The sequence below is a fragment of the Thyridium curvatum genome (genome assembly GCF_004353045.1).
Source record: "Thyridium curvatum strain D216 chromosome Unknown NODE_34_length_383523_cov_77.689754, whole genome shotgun sequence".
In the NCBI taxonomy this organism is placed as follows: Eukaryota; Fungi; Ascomycota; class Sordariomycetes; order Thyridiales; family Thyridiaceae; genus Thyridium; species Thyridium curvatum.
Genome location: NW_022156789.1, coordinates 160,174 through 185,792, shown reverse-complemented (window position 1 = coordinate 185,792; position 25,619 = coordinate 160,174). Strand labels below are relative to the sequence as shown.

General features: G+C 52.2%; 6 protein-coding genes across 6 annotated transcripts; 3 read left to right on the top strand and 3 right to left on the bottom strand.

Annotated features, from left to right (window-relative positions):
* Nucleotides 1–955: 955 nt before the first annotated feature.
* Nucleotides 956–11,146, bottom strand: E0L32_006150 (uncharacterized protein; the record flags this gene model as incomplete). The annotated part of the gene is made up of 10 exons (XM_031140751.1): nt 956–1,058; nt 1,114–2,090; nt 2,129–5,957; nt 6,010–8,763; nt 8,818–9,659; nt 9,717–9,943; nt 10,027–10,039; nt 10,098–10,380; nt 10,436–10,563; nt 10,616–11,146. 10 exons carry the CDS (start codon nt 11,144–11,146, stop codon nt 956–958), a joined length of 9,687 nt encoding a protein of 3,228 aa, XP_030995131.1.
* Nucleotides 11,147–11,907: 761 nt separating this feature from the next.
* Nucleotides 11,908–13,207, top strand: E0L32_006149 (uncharacterized protein; the record flags this gene model as incomplete). The annotated part of the gene is made up of 4 exons (XM_031140750.1): nt 11,908–12,114; nt 12,164–12,280; nt 12,328–12,903; nt 12,965–13,207. 4 exons carry the CDS (start codon nt 11,908–11,910, stop codon nt 13,205–13,207), a joined length of 1,143 nt encoding a protein of 380 aa, XP_030995130.1.
* Nucleotides 13,208–15,121: 1,914 nt separating this feature from the next.
* E0L32_006148 (uncharacterized protein) lies at nt 15,122–17,221 on the top strand (the record flags this gene model as incomplete). The annotated part of the gene is made up of 1 exon (XM_031140749.1): nt 15,122–17,221. The coding sequence occupies one exon, from the start codon at nt 15,122–15,124 to the stop codon at nt 17,219–17,221; it is 2,100 nt and encodes a 699-aa protein (XP_030995129.1).
* Nucleotides 17,222–17,455: 234 nt separating this feature from the next.
* On the bottom strand, nt 17,456–18,532 carry E0L32_006147 (uncharacterized protein; the record flags this gene model as incomplete). The annotated part of the gene is made up of 1 exon (XM_031140748.1): nt 17,456–18,532. The coding sequence occupies one exon, from the start codon at nt 18,530–18,532 to the stop codon at nt 17,456–17,458; it is 1,077 nt and encodes a 358-aa protein (XP_030995128.1).
* Nucleotides 18,533–19,063: 531 nt separating this feature from the next.
* E0L32_006146 (uncharacterized protein) lies at nt 19,064–21,813 on the bottom strand (the record flags this gene model as incomplete). The annotated part of the gene is made up of 7 exons (XM_031140747.1): nt 19,064–20,153; nt 20,214–20,335; nt 20,392–20,444; nt 20,517–20,755; nt 21,220–21,260; nt 21,322–21,657; nt 21,721–21,813. The coding sequence occupies 7 exons, from the start codon at nt 21,811–21,813 to the stop codon at nt 19,064–19,066; spliced, it is 1,974 nt and encodes a 657-aa protein (XP_030995127.1).
* Nucleotides 21,814–23,088: 1,275 nt separating this feature from the next.
* E0L32_006145 (uncharacterized protein) lies at nt 23,089–25,388 on the top strand (the record flags this gene model as incomplete). Its single annotated transcript, XM_031140745.1, has 2 exons — nt 23,089–23,599; nt 23,683–25,388. 2 exons carry the CDS (start codon nt 23,089–23,091, stop codon nt 25,386–25,388), a joined length of 2,217 nt encoding a protein of 738 aa, XP_030995126.1.
* Between the last annotated feature and the right edge of the window lie 231 nt (nt 25,389–25,619).

Below are 25,619 nucleotides of genomic sequence, written 5' to 3'. Positions count from 1 at the left end.
GTTTTCGACGTTCTCGCTTCACGAAATTCACCCCTTTGAATTTTGGCCGAGGCTCCGTAAAGTGGGGCCGCTCCGCGACCTGGTTCCCCGCGATCCGACTGAGCTCCCGGTATGGGCAGGATCTTGTGGACCAGGATCGTGGGACTCGTCATGCGTCATTGGTGTCGAGGTGTATGGTTTATTTCTTACATTGAACAAGTCGCTCTGGCTGAACATGATACAAATTGCGCATCCAAGTGAGGGTCAGATTAGTTGACGGACTGCTAACAGAAGTACTTGTCTACCCATCAAGCCCATCGGATTTAGGTGGTGGGATAGCCCTTCCGAGTTCCAAGGCAAGGATGTGACAAGGATATTGATTGTTAAAATCGAGGTAGCTTCTGATGAACTTCCGTCAACTATTCAGACGCCCACTTGGCATCCCGAGCTAGCACACCATAGCTTCGCCGGCTCTCTGGATCATCGGGATGGTTTCGCTCTTTCGTCAGAAAACTTCTTCATCACCTCCAGTTTTGAACAAGCGGCCTGAAGTATTTGGTTGTCCTCTTCTGTGTCAAACCATAACCTTGTTGCCAAAGGTACGCGGCGAGAAAAACTGAATTGAACAACTTGCTGGACCCTGAAGATGTAGCACTCCAATGTATGCAGCAGAGGCTAGCTCCCCCTCGGGTTCTTCATCCGTTTGGAGTGGGGGCTCAATTGCGGTAGTTTTGCCAACAAGATGCTTTAAGATATGATTGGTCTGTAACTCTTCTTTCGGACTTGAATCTATTCTACTCATTTCACCTAGTGTTACTCAAATGCACAGTCTGTCATGCGGCTGCAACTGAGGAATAATTGCAAGTATAACGTACAGAACAGAAGGTAATTTAAGACACTTCCATCGGTTGTGCTTCTCAAGCTACTCTCTAGTTCAAGTTCACACATTATGCCCCTCCCCATACCCACCGTATCCTCATCCGGATAGAATGAGGGTTTTAATGATTGTAGCGGCAGTATCAAAACACCTGCTCCACTCGCGAACTTTGCCCTTCGGTCCAAGAACTCCAAAGGTAATGCTGGTCTTGATTAGCATTCAAGATATCCTACAGCCACGGTGGGTAATATACTTACTCGTCGTCGCCAACGGCGTACCTGATTCTCATCGACCCAGGATTCGCGGGCATAGCGGCTGCTCCAGGAGCCACAGCGTCCAACATGGTAACGACAAGAGTAAAAGACTCGATACGGCGGCTGACCGGATGGTTGAAATAATCTGGCCGCGGCTCGTCCTTGGGCCATATTGCGTTGATGATGTTGAAAAGTCGGAAGTATCCCTTGCCCTCCATTGCCTTCTTTACACCTGCGCTCATGTCGTTCGCGGCACTGAGCATGAGCGCTTTGCGCTGCGAGGCTGGGACGGAATCATCTGTAGCAACTGAGCAGAAGTCGTCGACCACTTTGGACACGGTCTGGATCATGTCATGACGGCCCTTGTGATAGTGGGCAAGGGACACGCCCTCCCAGCTCTCCGGGTTCCAACCACCGTGGTAAAGACGGCTCGCTAGCTGGATTGTTGCCTCTACCACACCCTTGATAGGGATGCTATGACTGACGAGGAAGGTCTTACCAAACTCGCTCGTGGTGTGGGTTATGAATTCACGCTGCGACAGCATGTTTGTGTATCGGCTGCGGAGGTTGCTGATATGCGACTCAACATCCTCGTTCGTGAAAAGCTGCAATTCTTCCACCATGCTCACTCCGCTCTCTGAGCTTTCCACGCCATTGGTAGTTGAGGGCCTGTGAGAACTGATCGCATCGCGGAGATGGTATAACAAGCCAAGTGGCGTGACGCCATCAATACGAGAATGTTCGAAGATGGCAGCAGACTTGCCATTCTCCGTGACCACAAATTGCATCGCCTTATCCCACCAGCGATTGAACCCGGCATGGAGCATGGATTGTGTGAGATGCTCAGTGAGATTTGTAGGTGTGCCGTTGTCTAAATTGAGGACCAGGGTGGCTTCCTCAATCGCTTTGAAGAATGCAACGTTCCGGACGTCGAATGCTAACAGTTCCTGCCGTCTCTGCGCCATAATAACCTGGTTAGCCTAATTTTCTCAGATCAGTATAATGGAAAATACCCTACCTTAGCCCAAGAGTCCCTGTTGTCAACGGTAAGTATGCCTGCCCAGGACTTCTCGCCTGCCGTTTGTAGGATGTGTTCTAGGGCGTTCTTGAGTCGACTGTATGATACCCGGACGCCATTCTCAACAAAAGGAATGCGAAAGACATGGCCGTTCCGCAACACAGCAAGATGATTGCTTGAATACTTCCGGCTGATGTCGCAACCCATAGCAGGCTCCCGAACAGCGTCGAACATCCATTCCTGCTGGTGGTTGCACTGGGGCGTTCCAAACATCCACTTTCCAGGAACCTGGCCTGTTGTCTCCAGAGCCTCCTTACAGTCATATGCTGCTGTAGCTAGCAGGGCCGCCCGCTCAGCCTGAGAGTGCGGAAACTTTCCGTCGGGCTGGAGAAGCAGAAAGCTTGAATAAGGGAGTCCGTGGCGAAAGTTAACATGAATGGAGTTGAGGACGTAGTCGGCTGACCAATTTTCTATAGACGGATCCTGAGCCTCCCTGACAAGCTGCTCGTAGACACGACGGCCAACACTCCCGTGGGTAGTGAACTCGTTCAGGATCTGGCGGAATGACTCGAGCTCTTCTGAGTCAGCAGCAAAGTGTCCTGCATTTTCGAGATGGTCTTGCATAGCTTCGTCGAAGTCGGGAATAGGCTGCTTGGGAAGCTGTTCGAATTGACGACAACAGTCATACCCGTGACCTTGATCCTGCTTTATCGGCTCTTCAACTGGGGCAGAGTTTTGCTCTTCCGCTCGCTCGTCGGGAGTTGACTTGTTTCGGACAGCAGGATTGAGAAGTGTGGACCTAGTGGCGAGAGTTCGAGAAAGAGCCAAGATGCTGGCTGGCCCATTGAGCTCCGAGGCTTGAAGGGCCACGCTGAAGGTGCGCATCACTTTGAAGTACGATACGTTAGCGCTAATACTGAGAGAATAACCGTATTCAGTCTGACAACGTTTTACAAAAGAGAACTTACTCCAATTTTTCAGTTCAATAGAGACCAAAGAATCCATGCCAAAAGACGACAGAGGCATATCGAAACTGATGTCTTCAAGGTCTCTGTTGATAAAAGCGACGAACTTCTCGCCGATAGCTTGCGAAATCACCTCGACGGCCTCATCCATCGAGGAAGCATTCCGTAGGGCGCTGCCGATGTCACGCGTAGGGTTCGACTCCTGAGACTTACTCAAGCTTGCGTCTTCCGTGTATGGTAACATGCCGAAGAAGGGGTTCGCGGCTGCGAAGTGGTCCTGTGACAGCAGCGATAGTCGATCAAAGCCCATGGCTGACTGAGCGCAGCCATCGAAGGCAGTGCTAGGGTCCATGGCGTACTGTAGAACTTGGAAGAGCTCCGTAAAGGTCATGCTTGCCGATTGCATCAGCTCTTGCTGTGCTGCGCTTGCCGTCATGGAGGCGATAGACTTTGAACCTGTCACCGCGCCAATGTTGATGGTGAAGTATCGCGTGCGCGTTCTGCCGTTTTGTGCATGCACGAAGGCGTCTTGGAAACAGTTTCCGGCAGAGTAGTTGGCTTGGGCAAGCCTGCCTGCTATGCCGCTGACTGAAGACAGAGTAATGAAGAAGTCCAGCTCTGGAGACTGGAACGTGTCGTTCAGGTTGATCGTACCTGTAACCTTTGGTCCGAGAGCTGCAGCCCAGTCCTCAAGCCTCATACTAGCGAACGGCCGATCTTTCAAGACCATTCCGCCGTGTATGATGCCCCGGACTGGAGGTAATGAAGACATCCGACAATATTCCTGTACCCGAGAGATGCTGTCTTTGTCGGTAATATCACATTGAACTACGTACAACTTGCCACCTAGCCTGCTGACTTGATCCTCCAGATCGTGGAGAGAAGTCTTGTCAAGTGACCTACGTGACAGTGTCACGATGTGTCCCGCCCCGAAGCTAGCGAGCAGCTTGCAGATCCTCTGGCCAAGGTCACCAAGACCTCCAGCAACGAGGTAGGTTCCGCTTGCCGATAGTTGGGAAATAGGCGGAGGTTGGAGGACGACGTTTACCAGTGATTCTTGATTCTGCGGTACCTCGAGGATCACTTTGCCCATGTGCTTCCTCTCCGCAATGAGTCTGAAAGCCGACTCAATTCGGTTGATCGGAAGGACGTTCAATGGCCGTACAGGCGTCAGCTTTTGTTGGTCAAATAACTGCAGTATCCTCCCAAGGAGCGTAAACATCTTCATCGGGATCGTCGCAAGGAGCACCGTGAGATCGACTGCGGCAAAAGTCAGGTTTCTGTCGAATGGGGCCATGCTCAAACTGCTCTTCCTGTAGATATCTGTCTTCCCGAGCTCAATATGGACACCGAGGGGAGCTAGGCAGTCCCAGCTTTCAGCCAGCACCTCTCCAGCCAATGAATTGAGCACCACATTGACTCCCTTGTTCTCAGTCAACTGCATGATCTTGCGCCTCATGGTGTTAGGAGACCAGCGGGACGACAAAATATGACTTTTCGGAATGCCGTATTCCTTTGTGATGAAGTTGCGCTTCTCGACGCTGCCCACAGTGGCGATCACCTCGGCGCCTATGAGCTGTGCAATTTGTATCGCAGCCTGGCCAACACCTCCAGACGCTGAGTGGATAAGAACAATCTGTCCCATCTCCAGCCTTGCAACCTCCACTAAGCTGTAGAAGGTCGTCAAATAGACTGTGTATATGGAAGCACCGTCTGTAAGGCTGATTGAGTCTGGCAGTAGCTGACAGTGAACTCCTTTGACCCTTGTTTGGCTCGAATATGGCACTCCAAGGAGGCCGATGACTCGATCGCCCACTTTGTACGTCCTTTGGACGAAATATCCTGACCCGACGGCGGTGACGACTCCAGCAACCTCGCCTGCCATAGGTGTTCCCGGCGGCATCTGGCCGAGCGCTATGAAGACATCCCGGAAATTGACACCAAACGCCCTTGTGTCCAGCTGAATCTCGTCATCAGCCAGAGCTAGCGTCGGAGCGTGGTCATGTGTGAAGCAAAGGCTGCTGAGTAGGCCCGGAACCTGCACCTCCAGTTTGAGCGGACCACTGCCCTGGAATGATCCAGGCTCGACTCTTCCGTGGCAATTCACACGATTAGCCCAAGTATTGAACTCCACATCTGCGTGCAGTCTCGGGATCATCAAGCGACCTTGGCGAAGTGCGAACTCAGAGTCGTCCACTATGCCAGTCTTGGGGTCAGGGTTGAGACAGATGCTCACAACCTTTGCGACAGAGCCCGACGGACCAGACAGGGTGCCTTCCGCTACGGCGTCTTCGATGTTGAGCGTTATAAGCCGCATCTGTTCATTCTCGCGCCGTATGGACCGTGCCATGCCGACAGCCAGGCCGCCCATGGCGGAGATGTTCGCGTCGGTCGATTCGTGATATGTAACCCAGCAGACTCTTTGACTGGTCATGAGAAGCCTCCTGATCTTTTCAAACACAGCATCATTTGGACTAGCCAGTAGGGGATTTTCGAGGTGGTCCAAGATGATGACGATCTTGCTGTCTGCGTTGGATACCGGCACCTCCAGCCGGTCCCATCTCTCAATCGAGCAGTGAAGCCCGTGCTGTTTTAGCTTGGAGATAACAGCGGTGGTGAAGGGAGCTGACTGTGTGCTTGAAGGACCTTCTATCACGATAGCCTCCGAGAGTTCAGCATCTGGCTCGCCCCTGAGTTCAATATCCACCGCCTTTGAAATGATGACTGATGTTCTTGGGTACGGGCCATCGTGATCGTAGGAAGCGAACTCGATACCATCAAAAGAGGCCTTCTGGAGCGCATCATGCCAGCCCTCTCGAGCCAGTAAGGGAGAGCCTGTGCGCCCATCTTCAGACGCCCACCACCTGTAATACGACTTAGTAATAATAAGACACCAACGTAGATATCCCAACTTACCCGGAGAGTGTTCCAAAGATCATCCCCTCTGCAACAGTAGGTCTTGTCATCTCCACTAATACAAAACGTCCCCCAGTTCTTAGTAGCGATCTGACATGTGCCAGTGTTGCAGAAATACGCGGAGTCGCGTGGATGACATTGGAAGCCACAATAAGGTCGTATGTGTTAGGTTCAAACCCTTGGTCAAGCGGATTTCTTGAGATGTCAAGAGTTCTCAAGTCGAGAAACCGCCTCCATTTGGCAAACTTCTTCTCCGCATGCTCGAAGAACCCGGCAGAGATATCGGTGTAGCAGTACTTCTCGAGAAGGGACTCGCCGTAAGCGTCCAGGCTTCGAAGTATTGAGGCAGTGGTACCGCCAGTACCCGCTCCAATTTCAAGCACAGCCATATGCGGCTTGTTATGGGCAAGCAGTCGCACAAATTCGGCTGCCTGCACGTTGGAAGCTTCCAAAGGCCCGTCCATGTAGAACTTGTTCAACAAGTCGTCTTCGATCATTACATTGAGAGAGTGTAGTTCGCCGCGAAGGATAGCTGGGAGATGCTTGCCTACCCGGGCCAGCATTTGGCCTTCGATACCCGACGCGACAGACCTCTGGAGCAGCTCGTCTTTGTCGATCTCAGTCTCTATACCTGCTAGCAAGGTTTTCTGACGAGACGAGCCCAAGTAGTCTGTAATCCAATCATGAAAGATGTCAAGATGCGGGGCTGCCGATTTGGGTCTAGAGATTGGCTCGGTCAGAGCTCTTTCGAGGTAGATCGATGCAGCCTGATCGTTGAGCTTAAGCTGGTCGCCAATGCTGAGCCGACCCTCTGGATTGACATATGCTGAGGTCACTAATCCGTGATATGCTGACTCTGTGAGACAATCGATATGATCGCCCCAGGCCACGCGATAATTCTTTTTTCGGCTGAAAGGCTTGTCGGACTCGTTGTTGGCCTCTTCGCCGACAGCACGCAACCGTATCGAGTCGGTAGCACAGATAAGGCCAATCCTTTGGCCGTTGTCAAGTTCCTTGAAAAGCCATGTTTTGCCTTGAGCAGACCTTTTGCCCTCAGGCATGATCTCACAAGCGATGAGCAATTCATCGCTGGGGTTGATGGTAACTTCGGTTGAGATACTGAACTCTGATGTAGTGGTAGGCATGACCGCTGCCTTGCAGCACTCTTCGTAGAATAACAGACCCATGACGTGATTTGGAACATCGAGGACGGCTGGGTGAATGGTATGTGGTTGGTACACAGACCGGGGCATGTAGAGACCGATGTCTGGCACAATCATCTTTGCAAAGCCGACTCGCTTACCAATGCTGACTTCCTTCAGTGACATGAAGCTCGGGCCAAATTCATTGCCCGCTGCTGCCATGGCTGAATACAGAGTGTTTGGATCGACCTGGGTGGTGGCCTGTGAACGGATCCTCTTGAGGTCCTCGAGAGACTGTGCTAAGTGAGTGATGCTGTCGTCTGCAGCCCATTCAGTCTCTCCTAGGTTGCCAATAGACGATAAATCGGCGCGGATCATCCCCGAGAAGTTTTGCGCCCATGAGCCGTCGGGCAGTGCGGACATGATTCGGAGAGATTCCCAGCCACTGTCTTCACTGGCATTCTCGGCAGATGACAGGATGAGCTGGACCTCGACCTCAGAGCTGTGCCCGTCAAATTGCTCGCTGGGGACGATGACTGCTTTCGCAACCTCAAAGTCCTTCATAGTAAGGTTTACAACCGTGCTTTCCGGGCTGCGCAGTCGCACAAGCTGCTTCATGGCCTCAATGGCCATACACATATATCCAGTCCCAGGCCAAATGACCTGTCGCTCGACCACATGGTGGTTCAGCCATGGGAGGCGCGCCACACCAATGTGGTACCTCCAGCGTGGTTCCTTGAGTGGACTCATGACATCTAGAAGCCCGAGGAGATCGTGATAAGGGAATTGGCGCAATCGGTGATCTCGGCTCAACCTCGACTCCCGCCAATACTGTCGAGAATGATCCCAGGGATACGGTGGTAGATCGCTGAGGCAGCGCCTGGGAGTATCATCATCCTGTAGACTAACAAGACGCTCCAGTCTGACCGGAAGCCCGAGTTCAAATAGCCGAGCAGCAGTTGACAGAACAGTCCTATCTGCCTCCTTCTTCCTGACGAGCGACGGGCAGTAAGTGTACGTAAGACCAGGAAACTGGGATAAGGTCTGTCGGATCGGTCCTTGGAGCGCTGAATGTGGACCGATCTCAATCAACACATTGGCCTGATCTTTCGTTGTCGGTCCATGCTTGATGAGGTCAGAAGCCATAGTTTCGAGTGCTTGGCTGAACCGAACTTGAGACACCAAATTCTCAGTCCAATACTCCGCACCAAAGTTAGAATTCTTGATGCCTCCCGTGACGGCCGAGTAGAAAGTGACTTCCGATGCAGGCTTCTCGATCCACTTCACCCCTTGAAGGGAGGAAAGATAGGCGGAGGCGACCTTTTCCATATGATAGGAGTGGTAGGCAGTGTCAACCTTGAGAGCTCGAGTCTGCAAGCGAACTTCAACCTCCATCATTCTCTCTAGCTCTCGGATTGCAGTGGCATCTCCTGAAACAGTCACACTGTCTGGACTGTTGACGCAAGCGACTGAGAGCCGCCCCTTGCCACTCGCGGACACTATGTCGAGTAATGGGGCAACAGTCTTCTCCCCACCTGCAACGGCAAGCATGGCCCCAGGCACTTCATTGGCAGTCCTCGCTTGGGCTGAGTACTGTCCCCGGAAAAAAGCACTATAGGATCAGGTCAATCAATGAAAGATGAAGCCCACTTTTAGGAAGACTTACACTTGAATGGCAGCGCACCGATCTAACCGTCCGGCGGCGTAGGCGGCAGCAATCTCGCCAGAGCTATGACCAACGACCTTATCCGGGATAATATCAGCAATGGCGAACAGGTCCACCAAGGCGATCTGAATAGCTGTTGTTATCGGCTGTGCAAGCTCCCCTGTTCCAACACGAGACTTTTGCTCGTCCCTTTGAAGTTCAGCCAAGAGGTCCCAAGAGCAGCCATGCTCCTTCAAAATGGTATTGGAATCCTCCAATGAGGTTCGGAATATGGATGACGTTGAGATAAGCTCTCTGCCCATAGCATGCCACTGAGCCCCTTGCCCCGTGAAGACAAAACTTAGCGTAGTCGAGGTAGCCGCTCGTGACTTCTGCAGTGGTGCAGCCAGTGTGTCTTGTAACTCCTGGACTGTTGAGGCAACAATGGCACTTCTCCATCGAAACAAAGATCGTCGACAACACAGGGTGTATGAAAGACTCCCAAGGTCCTCTTGAGTCCTTTTACCGGTTGCCATCCATTGCATCATATTGGAGGGAAGGGCCTTTAGCGCCGCTTCGGCGTGGGCTGTTAGAGGGAAAAGGAACGCCCTCTGGCTTTTGTTGACGAGGGAAATACTGTCGTTAGTAACGCCATTTGTGTGACGCTCTGTGTATCCATTTGCTACGCCATTATGTAAGGGTTCAACGAGAGAACGGCGAACGGACATTTCCCGATCCAGCATCGTGTGAATGGACTCCAGCACGACGTGCGCATTGGTTCCACCATAGCCATACGAGGAGACAGACACTCGTTGGGGGCCGGCATAGCCCCTTGGTAACAAGGGCGTAAGCTCAGTGGGTATCTGTGTATCATCCACGATTAATGAAAAGCCTGCACATGGATCAAAAAACGTGCTTACCTTGATTCCTCTCGCTTTCAAATTCAGGCCTGGCTTCTCATTTTCGAAGTTTGGCTGAGGTGGGATCTGGCCCTTCTTCAGCACCATAACAGCCTTGATAAAGCCCGCAATACCACTAGACGCCTCCAGATGTCCGATATTTGCTTTCACAGAGCCAACATAGAGATCCTGGCTTGGTCTTTCCTTCGAGATGGCCTCCGCTATTGAGTGGATCTCCGCCTTATCGCCTGTGGTTTGGGTAAGCAACATCAGTGTCCGTAATTGGTAGAACCGATTTACTGTGTAGACAGGTTGTCATCGACTAACTCACCCGCTTGTGTGCCCTGGGGACTGATTAGCATGTATGGCTCATGCTGCTTTAGATTTGTGGGGGTTACTTACTGTCCCGTGAGCCTCAACATACAGAGTATTCGCTGGATCAAGCCCTGCGGACTGGTAGACATGCTTTACCAATGCAGACTGAGCCTCGGCATTGGGGAGAAGAATTCCAGCAGTCTTCCCGTCTTGATTTATGCCCGAGTTTAGGATTACCGAATGGATTGGGTCTCCGTCCTGGATAGCGTCACTTAGACGCTTGAGGATAACAGTGCCCACACCCTCGCCGCGCCCATACCCAGCACCTCGGCTATCAAAGGCAAAGCATTGTCCTTCCGGATTCGCCATCCTAGTAGGATTGTTAGGTTGTCCAACTCATCCTCAGAACGGCTACTTGCACTTACCCGTTATAACTCCAGGGAACAAACTGATCGGGGTGGAGTAACAACTCGGTCCCTCCAGCAATAGCCATGCGTGACTCTCCGCTTCTCAAGGAAAGACACGCTTGGTGCACTGCTACCAAGCTCCCGGACTGAATGGGATGTCAGTGCTGATCATCGAAAGAGTGCCCGAAAATAACTTACGCAACCGGTGTCGATAGTCATCGCGCCTCCCCTTAGATCAAAAACATAAGAAATCCTAGCGGCTAGGATCGCCTCGCCATTGCCGGTGATAGCGTGTTTCTGAACGTTAGGCAGGTCTTTCCACGTCATACGGTCGTAGTCTCGAGCAAATACTGAAATGAAAACAGAAGTGTCTGAGCCTTTGAGGGTCTCCAACGGGATTCCGGCATTCTCGAGCGCTTCATATGTAGTCTCAAGCACAAGGCGCTGTTGCGGATCAGTTTGCTCGGCTTCCGCCGTAGAGAAGCCAAAGAATCTGGCGTCGAATTCTGCAACATTCTGTTTCAGGAAATATCCTTTCCTAGTGTTGAGGGCTTCCCTTGCCTCTGGATCGGGGTGATAGAAGGCGTCGACGTTCCAACGGTCAGCGGGGATCTCCGAAAGACCTGTCCGGCCTTCGCTGAGGAGATCCCAGAGATCTTCCGGGCTTCCGACACCTCCTGGAAGTCTGCATCCGATGCCGATAACGGCAATAGGGGTTATGGAAGCCATTCTTAGAGGTAAAGCTAGATGTGGAACACTTGATGAGAGGAAACTGGAGGTGAAACGATGTTGAAGTTGTCAGACTTCCCATGGCCAATGATATACTTTGTCATATCATCATATTACCCGCTGCATTTGGAATTTCTGTAGTTGCATGCATGCCTTCCTTCCGACGCATCATGTCAGCCCTTGCCCACGTCTGACAGCGCCCAACCATCGATGTCACGAGTAGAGTGTTTGAAAGCTGCCAAGACTCTTTGAACCTGGTTTGAACTGCTTATATGCGGGGGATAAGCGGGGCCTCGTCACTCTCAAAATGACGGTTTTGGTTTCCGCCGAGATATCACGTAGATAATTCACGGATATTCAGATCCAATGCTTGAGCGACTCTAAGGATAGCTCCAACAATTTTCATAGAAACGGGTTGCGGGTGGGTTAGCTGTCGGTCCAGACTTCCGAAGTGCCGTTGGGTCAGCACTTCGGTGTTGTTGTATTGGCTAGTTCCCGCATGGCTATTTACCCGGACACAACTGTACTTGCATTGCAGGATTCATCCTGAGCGCGTAGGCGGCTCAGTCAAATTGATCGGCAATCCTCTCACGCAGATAACACCTCATGTTCGGCTGGACATTTAACTCATGGGGCAAAGAGCGTGAGAAAGGCCCGATAGCGACTCTTGTTGTGAGTTTATTTTATCGCCTCTTCGTCGACTCCAAGTTGTCTGGATAACCGTTTTTTCACTTGCAAAACTCGGACCACTAAAATTGGCAATGACTTCGCCTCAATACCTTTCTGCACCTGTTTTGGCATTTCTGGGGGCCGCTGCAGTGGTAATTGCAGCAGCATACCAAGTTTTTAGTAATTCTCGTAGGGAGCAACCATGGCCCGGATTCAAGCTCATCACAGTGAGGGACAACAGTCCGAAGGCGAGTTATGCTCTGCATGGACGGGAAGCACTCGCTAAAGGTCTACAAGAGGTGGGTAGGAGATCTCGGACCGGCCTTGACCAAGCTAATTATTGTGAAGTGTTCCGGTCCATTCCAAGTGATGAGCGGGTCAGGTCCCATCATCGTTTTGCCAAACCGCTTTGCTGACGAGATCCGAAACGAGCCATGGCTCGAGTTCAGCAAGGGCATCAAGCAGGTAAGTCTTTCATCTCGTGACAATTATGCACAGTACTGATAAAATAGGACTTCTTCCCGAACTATCCTGGCTTTGAGCCCTTCAAAGAGGGCCTAGAGCCAGACAGCGTATCCATGGAAGCTATCCGGACAAAGTTGACTTCTCATCTCGGTCTTGTAACGGACGACCTCGTTGATGAGACGATTCATGACCTGCACAAGATTTATGGCGATAACGATGAGTGGCGGACAATTTCCATCAAGGATAGCACTCTGGACCTCGTCGCGCGCACGTCATCAAGGGTCTTCCTTGGCAAAGACCTGTGCCGGAACGAGAGATGGGTTACCATCGCCAACAGTTACACTGTCAACTCCTTCACTGGGGCATTTGCTCTCCGGAAATGCCCCACCCTCCTACGACCGATCGCATACTGGTTCATTCCGGAGCTCACAAGATTGCGCAAAACAGTGAATGAAGCCCGTACACTCATTGACACAGAAGTTGCAAAGCAAGCCAGACAAGTGGATGAAGCCCTGCAAGAAGGCAAGAAACCACCGAAATTTGTGAACACACTTCGTTGGATGTATGAAATTGCGAAAGGCCGTAAAGTGGACTACACGGCAGCGCAGCTCGCTTTCACACTCGTACGCGCTTCTACTCCACGCCCTCTTCACATAACTTTCGATCAATAGTTGACTCTTCCAGGTTGCTATGGGAGCTCAGAGCGCGCTTCACGCGCAGGCAATTGTGAACGTCTGCGCCCGTCCAAAGCTATTAGAGCAATTGCGAAAAGAAATCATCGATGTGATTGGGGAGTATGGCTTCCAGAATGCAGGCTTACACAAGCTCGAGTTGATGGACAGTTACATCAAGGAGATCCAGAGACTGTATCCAGCGAATGCCGGCATGTCTCACCCAGATCAATTGGTCGTCTTATTTGCCCTCTAGCTGACGACGAAATAGTTTCTATGAGCCGATATGCCAACAAGAACATCCATCTCTCCGATGGCTCGGTTCTGCCAAAAGGCAGCCGCATCGTTGTGTGCGCGGACTCCTTAAACCCAGATAGTATGCAGCTCCATTTTGAGTTCCCGTGGCTTCTGAACATCGCAGTACTGATCCTTGGTTTTGCAAAGTCTACCCAGAACCTGAAAAGTTCGATGCAGCCCGATACCGAAAACTGCGACAGGAACCTGGAAGCTCGACGAGGTGGCAGCTTGCCACGGTCCAGGCTAGCAATATGGGGTTTGGTCTTGGCCGACATGCATGCCCTGGGAGGTTCTTTGCTGTGCACCATATCAAGATATCTCTCTGCCATATGCTTTTGAAGTATGACTGGAGATTCGTACCTGGCGCGGATCCCGCAGAGTATACCTTCGACGAGACCGTGAGGCGCATCAAACCGTCTTTTCAAGTACAGTACCGCAGGAGAGCAGAGGAGATCAACCTAGATGTTTTCTAGCATCTAAGCTGTTGGATGAAAGGTCAAACGTACAATGGAAAGTTGATATATGGCGCTGGTAGAATAGAGGAGTACGAGACAAGAAGCTTTCAAAATGTAGTGAGCGTCAGGTAGCTAGAGCTTTAAAAAGAAACCAGATCATTAAACTATATGGAGATCCAGATAGAAGACTTGTGATTTGTTTATGCATTGACCAAGGCGGATGTATACTCTCGCAGCATAACCGCGATATTATGCGTCATTTCATTGGTCATTGGGACTCGAGGTACATCTAGACTTGGCTCCCTGACTCTCTTCCTTCCAATCACACAAAGAAAGGAAGGACAACACTGAGTGGTCCAGCGTGGTCAGATATGCCATGCCTTTGCCTCCAACTTTCAACCAAGAGCATCTTGTTCTCTTGCGGCGGTAGAAAGTGGCATGCTAATGCTCAAGGGAACACGATGTCCTGATCAATCTGCGCCGTCCACTAGGCTTGCAACCCTTTTGCTTAGATAGGTGAAAGGCTTGTCGGATATGCGCCGTGACATTCGAGCAACGGAAAAGGATCCACTGCCGAGGTTTGACCAGAGCGCATGAGGCAAGTGACAAGTATTAACCCATGAACCGTCGGCCCGTCAACCCAAACCAGACAGATACCGGTCCATCAGATGACTAGGACCGCATAACTTGGGACACGGTACGTTGTTTTGAGAGGTTTATGTGTTTTTTTCTCCGGCGGCGGTGGTCGGAGGCCCTGGAGGAGCCTTTTGAGAACATGGAAACCAGAGTTGTGAAATTCAGTCCGAAGCCAAAGTCCGCAAATCAAGTATGCACCCGTGGTTGTGGCGACGAGCAAGCGTGACATGGATATCGAGGTACCGGAATATTTTGCTCGCGTTCCATATCAAAAGACTTATCAGTCAGGAAGACCTCATACTTAATCCCTGGTTCCGGGAACCCAGTGACGAGCTAGTCCGTCTGGTCTTTCAAATATAGCCAGTCCTCTGGAAGTCTCGCACTTAAACTCATCTGTCCTCTGAGCACATGGAAAATGTCGCCCAGCATCGCTCCTTGTATCTCTATCCTGCGCGAGCAAGTTATCTTGGGCCAAGCTCCCACGGTGAGTGCATTTGCGAGCCCCTAAGCAATGGACGACACTAAAAAACGACCTCAACCATGGCACGAGGGGCGGTTCCATGGTACGTATCAAACTCCCTAGTGCATGCTGTGATTCACGTAGATACACATCTTGTCGTGGCCCTCGAACCTATAAATACCTGCCCCAAGACCTGGCTTGCAGGCCTCTTTGGAAGGCTCCTATCTCACCATACACGATCTCCGTCAAACATCGAATCGAGCGTCATCTATTCTGTCCAATATCAATCATCCGGGTTCCTTCCATCGACGAGAATACCATCATGATCATGGCCGGACCAAGTGGTTCCACCGAGGAACGTCATCACCTGCCCACAACCCTCGCGCAATCAATGGCCAGACTTGATCAACTACCTAACGAACTCCTATACCTGATTGCAGAGTATCTGGACTTGGGCTCGCTGGACCGGCTGGCCCAGAGCAAGCGAGCATTCTACGGGGGCTTTATGCCCCTAGTCTACAACAAAAGCGCGATCGAACACAAGAACATCTTATTGTTCTGGGCAGCGGAAATCGGCAACCTAGATCTGTTGGAGGAGGCATTGGCAGCGCAAGGACACGCTCGCGACGTCAACATCTATGGCACGAGCGTACGACCGTGGAAGGAGTTTGCGACCAAGACTGTGCCAAAATGGGATCCGTCTTCCACACATGCAGGAGACTGGCCTAGCTCGTCGGTGTTCCAGACTCCGCTGCACTTGGCTGTCGTGTCCGGCCACCCTGAGGTGGTCGACAAACTGCTCGACTACGGTGCCGATATCAACGCTCCGTCTCAAATGACGTGTACTTGCCTGGCTCGACGGGAACAATACATCACCGGCGCTCAATACGGCAGATTGTACGCGGGTAATTTGCCTTTGATCGACGATCATTCACCGATGCCGGTCTGGGCTCCTTTACACCTTGCAATCTGTCACAATCAACTGTCAGTCGCTCGACTGTTGCTGCAAAGGGGTGCCAGCCTGCTGGCCTCACCCGAGCAGGGAGTTTCGGCTGTGCAGTCTGCTGCAGGGCATGGGAATGCCGACATGATCACGTTGATCGCACAGTACGGCGGACTGGAATACGTCAACGACCGGTGCCAGAGCTTATCGCCACCTATACTCTGGGCGCTAGAAGCTCTCGAGCTCAAGGAGGAGCCTACCCATCTGGTCATTGAAGCTCTATTGAAGTTGGGTGCCAACATCAACCACCGCGGAGGCCGATGGTACACCACCCCTCTCGCCGTCGCATGCATGACGGGGCAGTTCAAAGTTGCGGCGTATCTGATGGATATGGGCGCAAGTCTCAGTTCATGCACTCTTACGCTCCTTCCGGGCGCCACCCTCCTTCACATGTGCCTCGACCGCGACCGCAATATAGAGAAGCTGGCCGGGCGCGAGTACAATCCTTTGAACATGCTATCCAAGCTGGTGAAAGCGGGCCTGGACCTCGAAGCGCGGGTTGAGATAACAGGCCACCAGTCTGCTACACAGCATACACATACCTGCTGTTCGTGGCATGGATGGACACCACTGTGGGGAGCTTGCCAGTCGGGCGATCTCAGGGTTGTTGAGCTGATGCTGCAGCTTGGAGCTAAAGCAGACATTCAGCGGTCGAATGGAGGGCAGGCAACACTCCTAGATTGTCAATTCTACTGCCACTTCCATCCACGACTTGATATCGTCAATGCCTTGCTTGGAGCTGGAGCGCGGCTAGGCAATACTACGATATCTCATACCAGCATTCTGAAGAATCCACCGCTGCTGAAAGTGCTAGTCAAGAGCGGCATAAGCGTTAATACCGTCACTCGAAACGGGATGACACCGCTGCAGATTGCCATCTCTAGGTCCCTCGACGGAAGGCCGGAGAGAATCTCAGAAGGCATCCCTTCTGAGTCGGTAGCCTTACTACTTGACGGCGGAGCGGCTGTTGACGTACGGACCGGCGAAGGCTTAGGCGTGATGGGGAACCTTCTCCAAAGGGGGATCGTAAGAAACGAGAAAATGTATAGCTTGGCGGGAATGTTGGTCTCGCGAGGGGCGCCGCTATACGATCCGAAGCCCGTGTACTTAAACGACAAGCTCTGTCTTGATTCCCTGACGAGAATTGTCATGGACTCGATCAACCGGAGATACAGGTGGGCCCGTCACTCGAAATCATACAGGCAAAATAAGGAGTACACCGACCCTCTGCTCGAGAAAATCCTGCAGTTGAGTGTCAAGGAATGCTTCACGAAGGAATGTCTTGAAAAGAACATCAAGCTCTGTTGTCATGCCGAGGCGGATGACATTGCTGAGTGGCTGGGTAAGACGATGACAAGGCATGGTCTTGGGAGGCCAGGACTACGACCGCGTACCAAGCGCGTCAAATACACAAACTGAAAAATCAATCGAAGCTGGTAACGGGATAGATCTGGAGGGGCGGTGTCGGAGCAGTGATGATTGCTTCACGGCCATTCACACTCTTTTGAGCTCTCTAACATATTTTATTACTTCCACAATGTCACACTCAAGTTTCACAGTAGATTATCCATTATTAATCAAGTGTTGGCGAAAGCGTGATGCATCTTCCCATTGTAGTTGGCAATGCCCTCTGTGAGTTAATACCACTCCGCCTCAGGGACGTGCGTTGGCCAACATCTGCGCCTTGATGCAAAGCTCCGCGGCCTTGAATGCGTGCGCCTGGGACATCGCGTTCTCCGTGCGGTTGACGCAGTCCAGAACCAGCTCGCCAAAGAAGGGGAAGCCCACTTTGCCGGCCACTGGGTGACGGACCTCGCCGTCCTTGTTGACCAGGTAGACGACGTCCTGCTCGCCGCGCGTGATGTCGACATACTTGCGGACCTCGATGTAGCCCTCGGTGCCCAGGATCGTCAGGCGCCCGTCGCCCCAGCTGCTCAGCCCGTCGGGCGTGAACCAGTCGCATCGGAAGTAGCCCGTCGCGCCGTTCTCGCCCGCCAGCACCGCGTCGCCAAAGTCCTCGAACCGCGGGTGCTGCGGGTGCGCAAAGTTGCGCGTCTGGCTCGCCACCACCTGCGCGTCGGCGTTGCCGGTGAAGTACAGGAACTGCTCGACCTGGTGGCTGCCAATGTCGCAGAGGATGCCGCCAAAGAGCTCCTTCTCGTAGAACCAGCCGGGACGGCCCTGCGCGCCTTCGCGATGCGGGCCTGTACCGAGCGTTTGTATCACGCGGCCGATAGCCCCTTGCTCGACGAGCTGCCCGGCAAAGACCGCGCTCTCGTTGTGAAGTCGCTCGCTGTAGTAGACGGCATACTTCCGGCCGGTCTCCGCCGCTTTCCGCTTCGCCGCCTCCAGTTGCGCCAGTGTGGTCAGCGGGGCTTTGTCGGTGAAGTAGTCCTTTCCGGCGTCCATCACCTTCAGGCCAAGTGCACAGCGCTCCGAGGGGACGGCCGCGCTTGCCACGAGCTTCACCGTGCTGTCGTTGAGAATTGTGTCCAGCGAGTCGGCGATTTGAACCTTGTGCTCTGGGTATTGACGAACGAATGCTTCGGCCTTGGCCGGATCAGAGTCCCACACCCACTTCAGGGTCGCGCCCGCCTCAACGAGCCCGTTGCACATGCCGTAGACATGTGAATGGTCTAGTGCTGCTGCCGCGATGACGAACGTGCCCGCTTCGACCACTGGCTGGGGTTTGCCCTTCGGGGCGTAGTTCATGCCATCTTTGTTACTCATCTTGTGCCGTGATGTCAGTACTCCTGCACCTCTGCTCGCTGTCTGAAGCAAAGGATGCCAACCAGAGGAGTTTACTGCTCGTCATGCTGACACAAAAGGTTAGTGGCTATGTGCTGTGCTTATTTGGGAAACGTCCCTCCCGTCCGGAGTGAAGTCGGAGAATCATGTCCACTCGGAGCTAGCTTTCGCGAGCAGGCGGGGTCAGGTGGGTCAAGGTTCCGACCCAAATGGCCCTCCCCGGCAAGCCTAGAGCCCGTGGAGCGTTGCTGTCTAGCTGTTTCCGGGGCGGCACAGTCCAAGCTAAGACAGCGAAAGTTCTGTACTCTGATCTGGTTGTACTTCAATCAAAGGTATGCGTACCTGTGTCCACACCTCCTTAGAAATCTGAGCTCTAACCTGGACAATGAAGCAGATCTTGCATGGTTGACAGAGGTGAAGTGTGTCTATTTCAATTCAGGCTATCCGATGTCGGTGCGTGGGAGTTGGACCGTCGGATCTATTCGACGTGATCGAACATTAGAGGTGAAATTCCTACCAGCCAAAAGCCTCCTCGAAATATTGTACAGCGCCACCGTGCTCCCTCATACAGCGATAGGAGATCTCTCTAGTCTCGTCGACCATCTTCGCTGGACCGCAAGCCATTATGGCAAGCCTGATGCCACCATCATGAGCTCTAGCAGCAGCCTGATTCATAATGAAGTGAAGATCCGGCCGTCCGGGCTTCATAGTGATCTCCGGGTCGTTAATGTGCTGATTGTTGGGCACTGTCTGTTTTTCGGTGTCTCCCTCCAATCCCTTCCTCTCTCTAGGATCGTCTTCCTTCTCAGTCTCATCTGTAGCCTTGGGGGGGTTGTCACACCCGATGGGGGAATCTGATCCAGAGTCCGAAACGGTGGTGTAGTGAAATTGGACATTGACATCCTCCCGTGCAAGGACTTCAGTGAGCTCGTTCGCGGCAACTTGCTGCATGTAGTTTGCGCTCCTGTTGGCCCACACTAGAGTAATGCGGCGCGTTCGTAACCTTTCTTGTGCCCTGCCGCCAGCATCCTCTGTCATAGCGGTGGCTCGTCTGGCATGATCGAGGAGGTAGGAGACAATGGCTGAGATGCCGGATCCACCCGCGATCAAGAGGACTTCATCGTACACCCACAGCGGCTCTTGCTTGCCATACGGCCCCTCAAGGAGTATCGTGGTAGAAATACTGGGCTCGCCGGAACGCAGACATCGCTTCTTGAGTGAGCGAGTCCATCCATCACGAGGCCTGATCCAGAAGCAGAGCGAGATGTCGTCGTGGACTGACGCGGAAGATTTCTCCCAATACGCCAGAGTAAAAGGGTGGCTTTCCCATCCCTTCAGTCTGAACGGCTGATACAGAAAGTAGTGCTGACCTGGCGCCGGCTTGATTAGAGTCGTTGCGGGCAGCACCTTCACGCTGATGATGTCTGCCTCCTCGTTGTATGCGACTGTCGCGCGAGTTCGCTGCAGTGATCCTCCCTTGCCGAAGCGCACATGCAGATTGCAGTAGACGATGCGAACGAGCCTCACACCGCGCTCAAAAGACCAGAGAGCAACTATGGGCCAAAGATAAGGGTCAAACCTCCCCATGTAGATAGAAGTGTGACTGATCCTTTGGTCAGCCATGTCCATGCCATTCAACACAACCAAACCAGGTTGAACATACTAAAAGATGCCAACAATTGCCACGATCGCAAGGCTGATGTGGATGAGAAGAAAAGAGTCGTAGAACCTGTGTCGGAACCAGTGATTGGAAAACAGCATCATTAGTCCCAAGGCAACTACGGCCTGTTTTTCATGTTAGTGGTTCTCACTAAGGGACGAGGGAGCCTGCGACCACGTACAACAACACCGTAACGGAACCACAACTCTTTCCATCTCAGCTTGTAGAAAAGCTCTGTGACAGGGCCCGTTAGCAGCATTCCGATCAAGGCTGCGTGTTGAGATTATAACCCTGGCGGGCACTTACTGGTACCAGTCTTGAAAATGAAGACCGTATTGCTGATTCCATGGATAGCTGCCTGCAGCATCGACACCCTCGCGATATGCCTGTGGAACAAGTTGAACGTCGAAAAGTGCCAGCCCGTTGCCCAAATGAAGATATTGTTCCGGCCGCTGAATAGCCACAGGATTGGGAGGTTGGACAAGCACATCGTGGCCATCCTGTCGGCAATGTACCGCCAAAGTTGGATGGAGACCTTTGGCCAGCTATAGTCTAGATCAGTACCTATAGAGTCAAGAAGTCAATATGGGTTATTCATGGAGGTCCAAACCTTAGGATACCCTCGAAGGCTCTGTAATTTACACTGCAAAGAATGATGCTGATGGCCCAATAGGCAAAAACCACAAAAGCCTTGCTGCGAGTAGGTATGGTGCACCATAATAGTGCACGTCTGTGGTATGGCGGAACCAAGCTTCTCACTAGAAAGTGTTTGCGGAGCCACAAGTAAGCGGTTGAAACAGGATCCGAGGCAGAACGCTCCGAAGCCGAAGACGAGCATCTATGCACCCAAAAGTGTAGGAACAAGCGATGTACGATGCCAATGACGATAACGCCACCCCAAAACCCGTACATAGCAAAGCTAATGTCCATTACTGTCAGCTCCTTGTCCAAATTTGATGCCACGATCCTCGATCATCGTGCCCGGCGGCATTTGGAGAGGGACTGTTACCCATATATTGGTCTGATTCGCTTCTCGAATTGAAATGCATCCTAACGGTATTGAGGGTCAGAAAACAAGTCCCTTGGCTGGCTTTGACGTTATGAGACTTACAATGGTCTTGAAAGCTACGTCGAACCACGACCTCGATACCAGCACCGGGGCGGATAGCTTGGAGTATGAAGGAACCTCTCCTTTGCTAACAACACGCATGCTCTGGAGTGCAGCCGCCGTGAGGTTGTCAGCAACCTCGGACTCCGGGATCATCGTGACACCGCCAAACCCCGCGCACTTCCCAGCGTAGTATTGTACAGAGGCATCGAAGTCTTGCGGTTTGCAGTACGTCCTAGTGGCAGCATAGATGGAGGCAACCTTGAGAGGGTTACGGCATGCAGAGATGGCAGGAGCTGCCGAGACATTGCCCACGAAGGAAAGGTCGCTGTAGACTTTCTAGATGGCAGTAGCACATATCTCATTCTGAGGGATAGTCAGCTGCGACGACTGTGACAGTACCCCCGAGATTGTGGCCGTCAGAAAGGCGAGGCGTAGTACGAAGGCCATGTTGCGATGTGCGACCTCAGCTTCGGGTTGGGGATCGAGCGGCATGTCATGATGGAAAGCAGTGTAGATGGGAAGGCATCACTACTTGTGGGAGAGACCCAGCCAGCGCGTCTCGGAGCACCAGTTTGCCAAGATCATCGTCAAAGACGATGTCTGCCAAGATGGCTCTTGATGGCTGGGAAGAGCCGCTTAATAAGCTTGTTGGCACCAAGACTATGCCTTTTCTACGACTCACGGCCAAGAGTATCTAGCCTAGGTAACCGTGCCCGTGCTGAGAACGAAAGAGGCGAAAAAAATGGCTCAGATCTTGCCTCCACTGTAGCTGCAACTCCACGTACCAGGGATCAGATGTGGGAGATTCAATCCAGTTAATCTGATTGATCAGATTAGATTAGATGACCACATCAACCCCCTAGTGAGGGCGGACGACTTGGCATCCACGCTCGTAATGTCAGTGGCTGCAGGGTAAAATATTGAGCCAAGCCTCGGCTCGCCGGTAGTCTGATTGATGGCGTCGTGAGTTTTTCGCGAGATGTCAAGTCCGTGCCTGCAAGCCCCTAATCGGCTTGAGGGCACAAGAAGCTGTAATCATATGCAACTATGTTCACAAGAACAAGAAACGAAGCGTTGGATGGGAGCATGCAGGGAAGAACCCCGGCAGGATCCGAACAGAGAGTGAAACAGTGCTATGTCCAGATGTGAGGATTTCATATTGTGCAAGCGCAAGATTAGGCTTGTGCAACTCATGTGCAGCACTAACTAACTAGTCTTGGACAAGTTATGAATTCTGCACGGACATCCGGCTTGTCAACATTCATGCCTCGAAGTTGTCCGTGGCGGACTCGGGGTTCCGCTGAGTCAGCTACGTTTCTTGCCCTCAGTCTGAATCTTACCGACTAAGCCAAAAAAGGTACTCGGCTGATCCGGACAACGCACAAGTTGGAACAAGTTATGCACTCACACAAACCAAAAAGATTTCGACCCACTCCCTAAGATTCATGGAAACGGTGGATTCCTTGGCCCCGGAAAATGGCAAAAAAGAATAATTCTGGGGATGGCGAGAGTCGAACTCGCGATCTTGAGATGTCTTGTGAATACTTATGAGACTCACGCCTTAACCAACTGGGCCACACCCCCTTGTTCGCATCGGCTGCATAAGTGGCCTTATGCATGCAGAACCCCCCACACAGACACAAGGACCAAGATGCATGGATTCCCCAGCGAAATAAAATAATCATCCCTGAAACATCTCAATGCCAAACTCTGTCGAATCCATGAAGTCGCATTTGGGTGCCTTGCAAATTAATTACTCGAATTACTATGGGATTCAGCGACAGCATCAGCACCACCATAAGTGATGAGGATCAGAAGAGACGCCGAAACGATCGAGCGGCATTGAAGACCAGTCTGAACCAGATGTACGCCGAGTTGGGCATCAAACCACAAACCAACGCCGGAAGCAAGCTTTGCGGGAAATGCATCAACGTCATGGCAACTTTCAGGGAGAGTCAGCGAGACGGACCAGACGCAGGGTGGAGAAGTTTCAACGCAAAGCACTTTCTGACGTTCGGCGAGGTGCAACGGGCAGCGCAGCATGGATGTGCGCTTTGTGCTGCCTTTACCTGTGCCGACCTAGACCCTTGCTATAATATAGGCCCGCCTGGGGTCGTCTGCATTGACGACGACAGTAGCGATCTAAGGTACAAGTACGAAAATCCTGAAGGCGACGCCGATGAAGAACCTACGTTCTTCGAAACACTTGAGACAGAGCTACCAGAGCCTGACCTCTCAACCGAAGAACAGTTTGGTGTTCCCTGCTCACATGAAAAGCGTGTGTAATTGTCCAAGACGTCATTTCGAAGCATGTCTACCTACCGCCAACGAGAAGGAGAAGGGCCTAACCATATCTCTTAGGGTTGAACAACCACATATATCGCAGCACAAGGGATGGTCTCCCCTTTTGCAAGACCTGGCTAGAACATTGTCTACAGCACCATGAGCATTGCCGTAAGAGGTCGGCAGGCCTTCCTACCCGCCTTGTGGATGTGCGAGGCTCGACTGTCAAGTTATGCCTAGGGGTCGAACTCAAAGATCAAAGCACGAGTTATGCAACACTGAGTCATTGCTGGGGAGGCCACAATTTCATGACCCTCACCAAGCAAAACCTGTCTCTCTTTCTCCGGGGTATCCCAATGCAAGACCTCACAAAGACATTCCAGGAAGCCATCGAGACAACTCGGTATTTGGGTCTTGATTACATTTGGATCGACTCCCTCTGCATCGTGCAGGACAGCCATCAAGACTGGCAAGAGGAGTCCGCGCTGATGGCAGGCGTCTATGGTAATGCCACTGTCAACATCGCCGCTACGGCGGCAGTTGACGGGAGGGACGGGTTGTTCTTCAACCGTCCCTCGAACTGGCGCTGGCAGATCCAACTGAGGAACGATTACGGAGACGACATCGAGGTTTATTATTGTTTTCCAACTGGCTGGGATGTAGCCACATCGCTGCCCCTAACTAAACGGGCTTGGGTTGTTCAAGAGCGTTGCCTCTCTCACCGAACGATTCATTTTACCAAGCGGCAGGTGTTTTGGGAATGCAACGGCGGCCACTACTGCGAATCAAACCCCACGGGGTATGGGAGCTCTGTTATGGCTGGCGAGTGGCACGCAAAATACAGCATCGAGACCTTCAGGATGGAGAGACGGTTTTTGAACATGCACACCTGGTGCAACGTCGTGCAGACTTATACTGAATGTCAGATGACTAAACAGACCGACAAGCTTGCAGCCATCGCCGGCTTCGCCAGGGCCGTGCAGCAGTCGTTGAAACGATCAAAGAGATACATTGCTGGTATGTGGGAGGAAGGCTTATTGGGCCAGCTCTCCTGGACGGCTCAGAACCCAGGGGAACGAAATACGGCCATCAGCGCGCCGTCATGGTCCTGGGCTTCAGTTGATGCTATCATCAAGGCTTATTTTCATGGAGACGGCGACCACCTCTATCTGGAATTTCCACAAAGGAGGAGCAGATATCGCGCGGTTACAGTGGAAAGTATTGAGGTCCAGTATACGTCGCCCAGTGACGAATTTGCATCAGTTACTTCCGCAGTTCTTCGCCTGCGATGCGAGTACTTGTACCACGGTATCCTCCAGCCTTTCACGTCAAAGTACAATTGGGATTATCTATACAACTTTCAGGGTGCTAGGGATAAAGGGCACACACCGCGGACTCTTGATGTTACATGGGACCTCGCCGACTTCTCCCCAGAAAGCAACTCGGGCGGCGTGGAAGTATATCTCTTCCCTCTCATGTCGCGTAACGTACGGGGTTGCGATGAATCGTCATCCAAGGGTTTGGTGCTTCGGCCGCGCTCGGAGAATGGTCAGTATGAACGTGTCGGATACTACGAGGTCGATGATCGTCACATGGACTTCCATGTCTACCCGCCCGAGGAGGAGGATGGGATGCCCCCGTCCTGGATTGAGGGCTTTGATTACAGGGGCTCAAAAGAACTTTTCCAGCCTACGGACTGCATCGCGAACAGAGAAGATGCGAGATTTTCCTGTATCCGTGACAAGGGCGATGAATCCACTGATTTCTTTATTGATATACTGTAGGAAGCAGCCACTATTCAGAAGAGCATTTCTGGAGCATAAAGACTATTTGCTCGGTGATTGTGTCGAAGTGCCCACCAACGTCAGAGTCACATTTTAGGCTGCCATCTGCATCCTGGCACGTAGGGAAGATCTACCGCAGCTTTTTCCCAGTGAACCCACAGCGTAACACTGGACTCATTTCCTGCATCGAGGTATACAGATTTAATTAATACTGTCGCCATACTGTGCCCG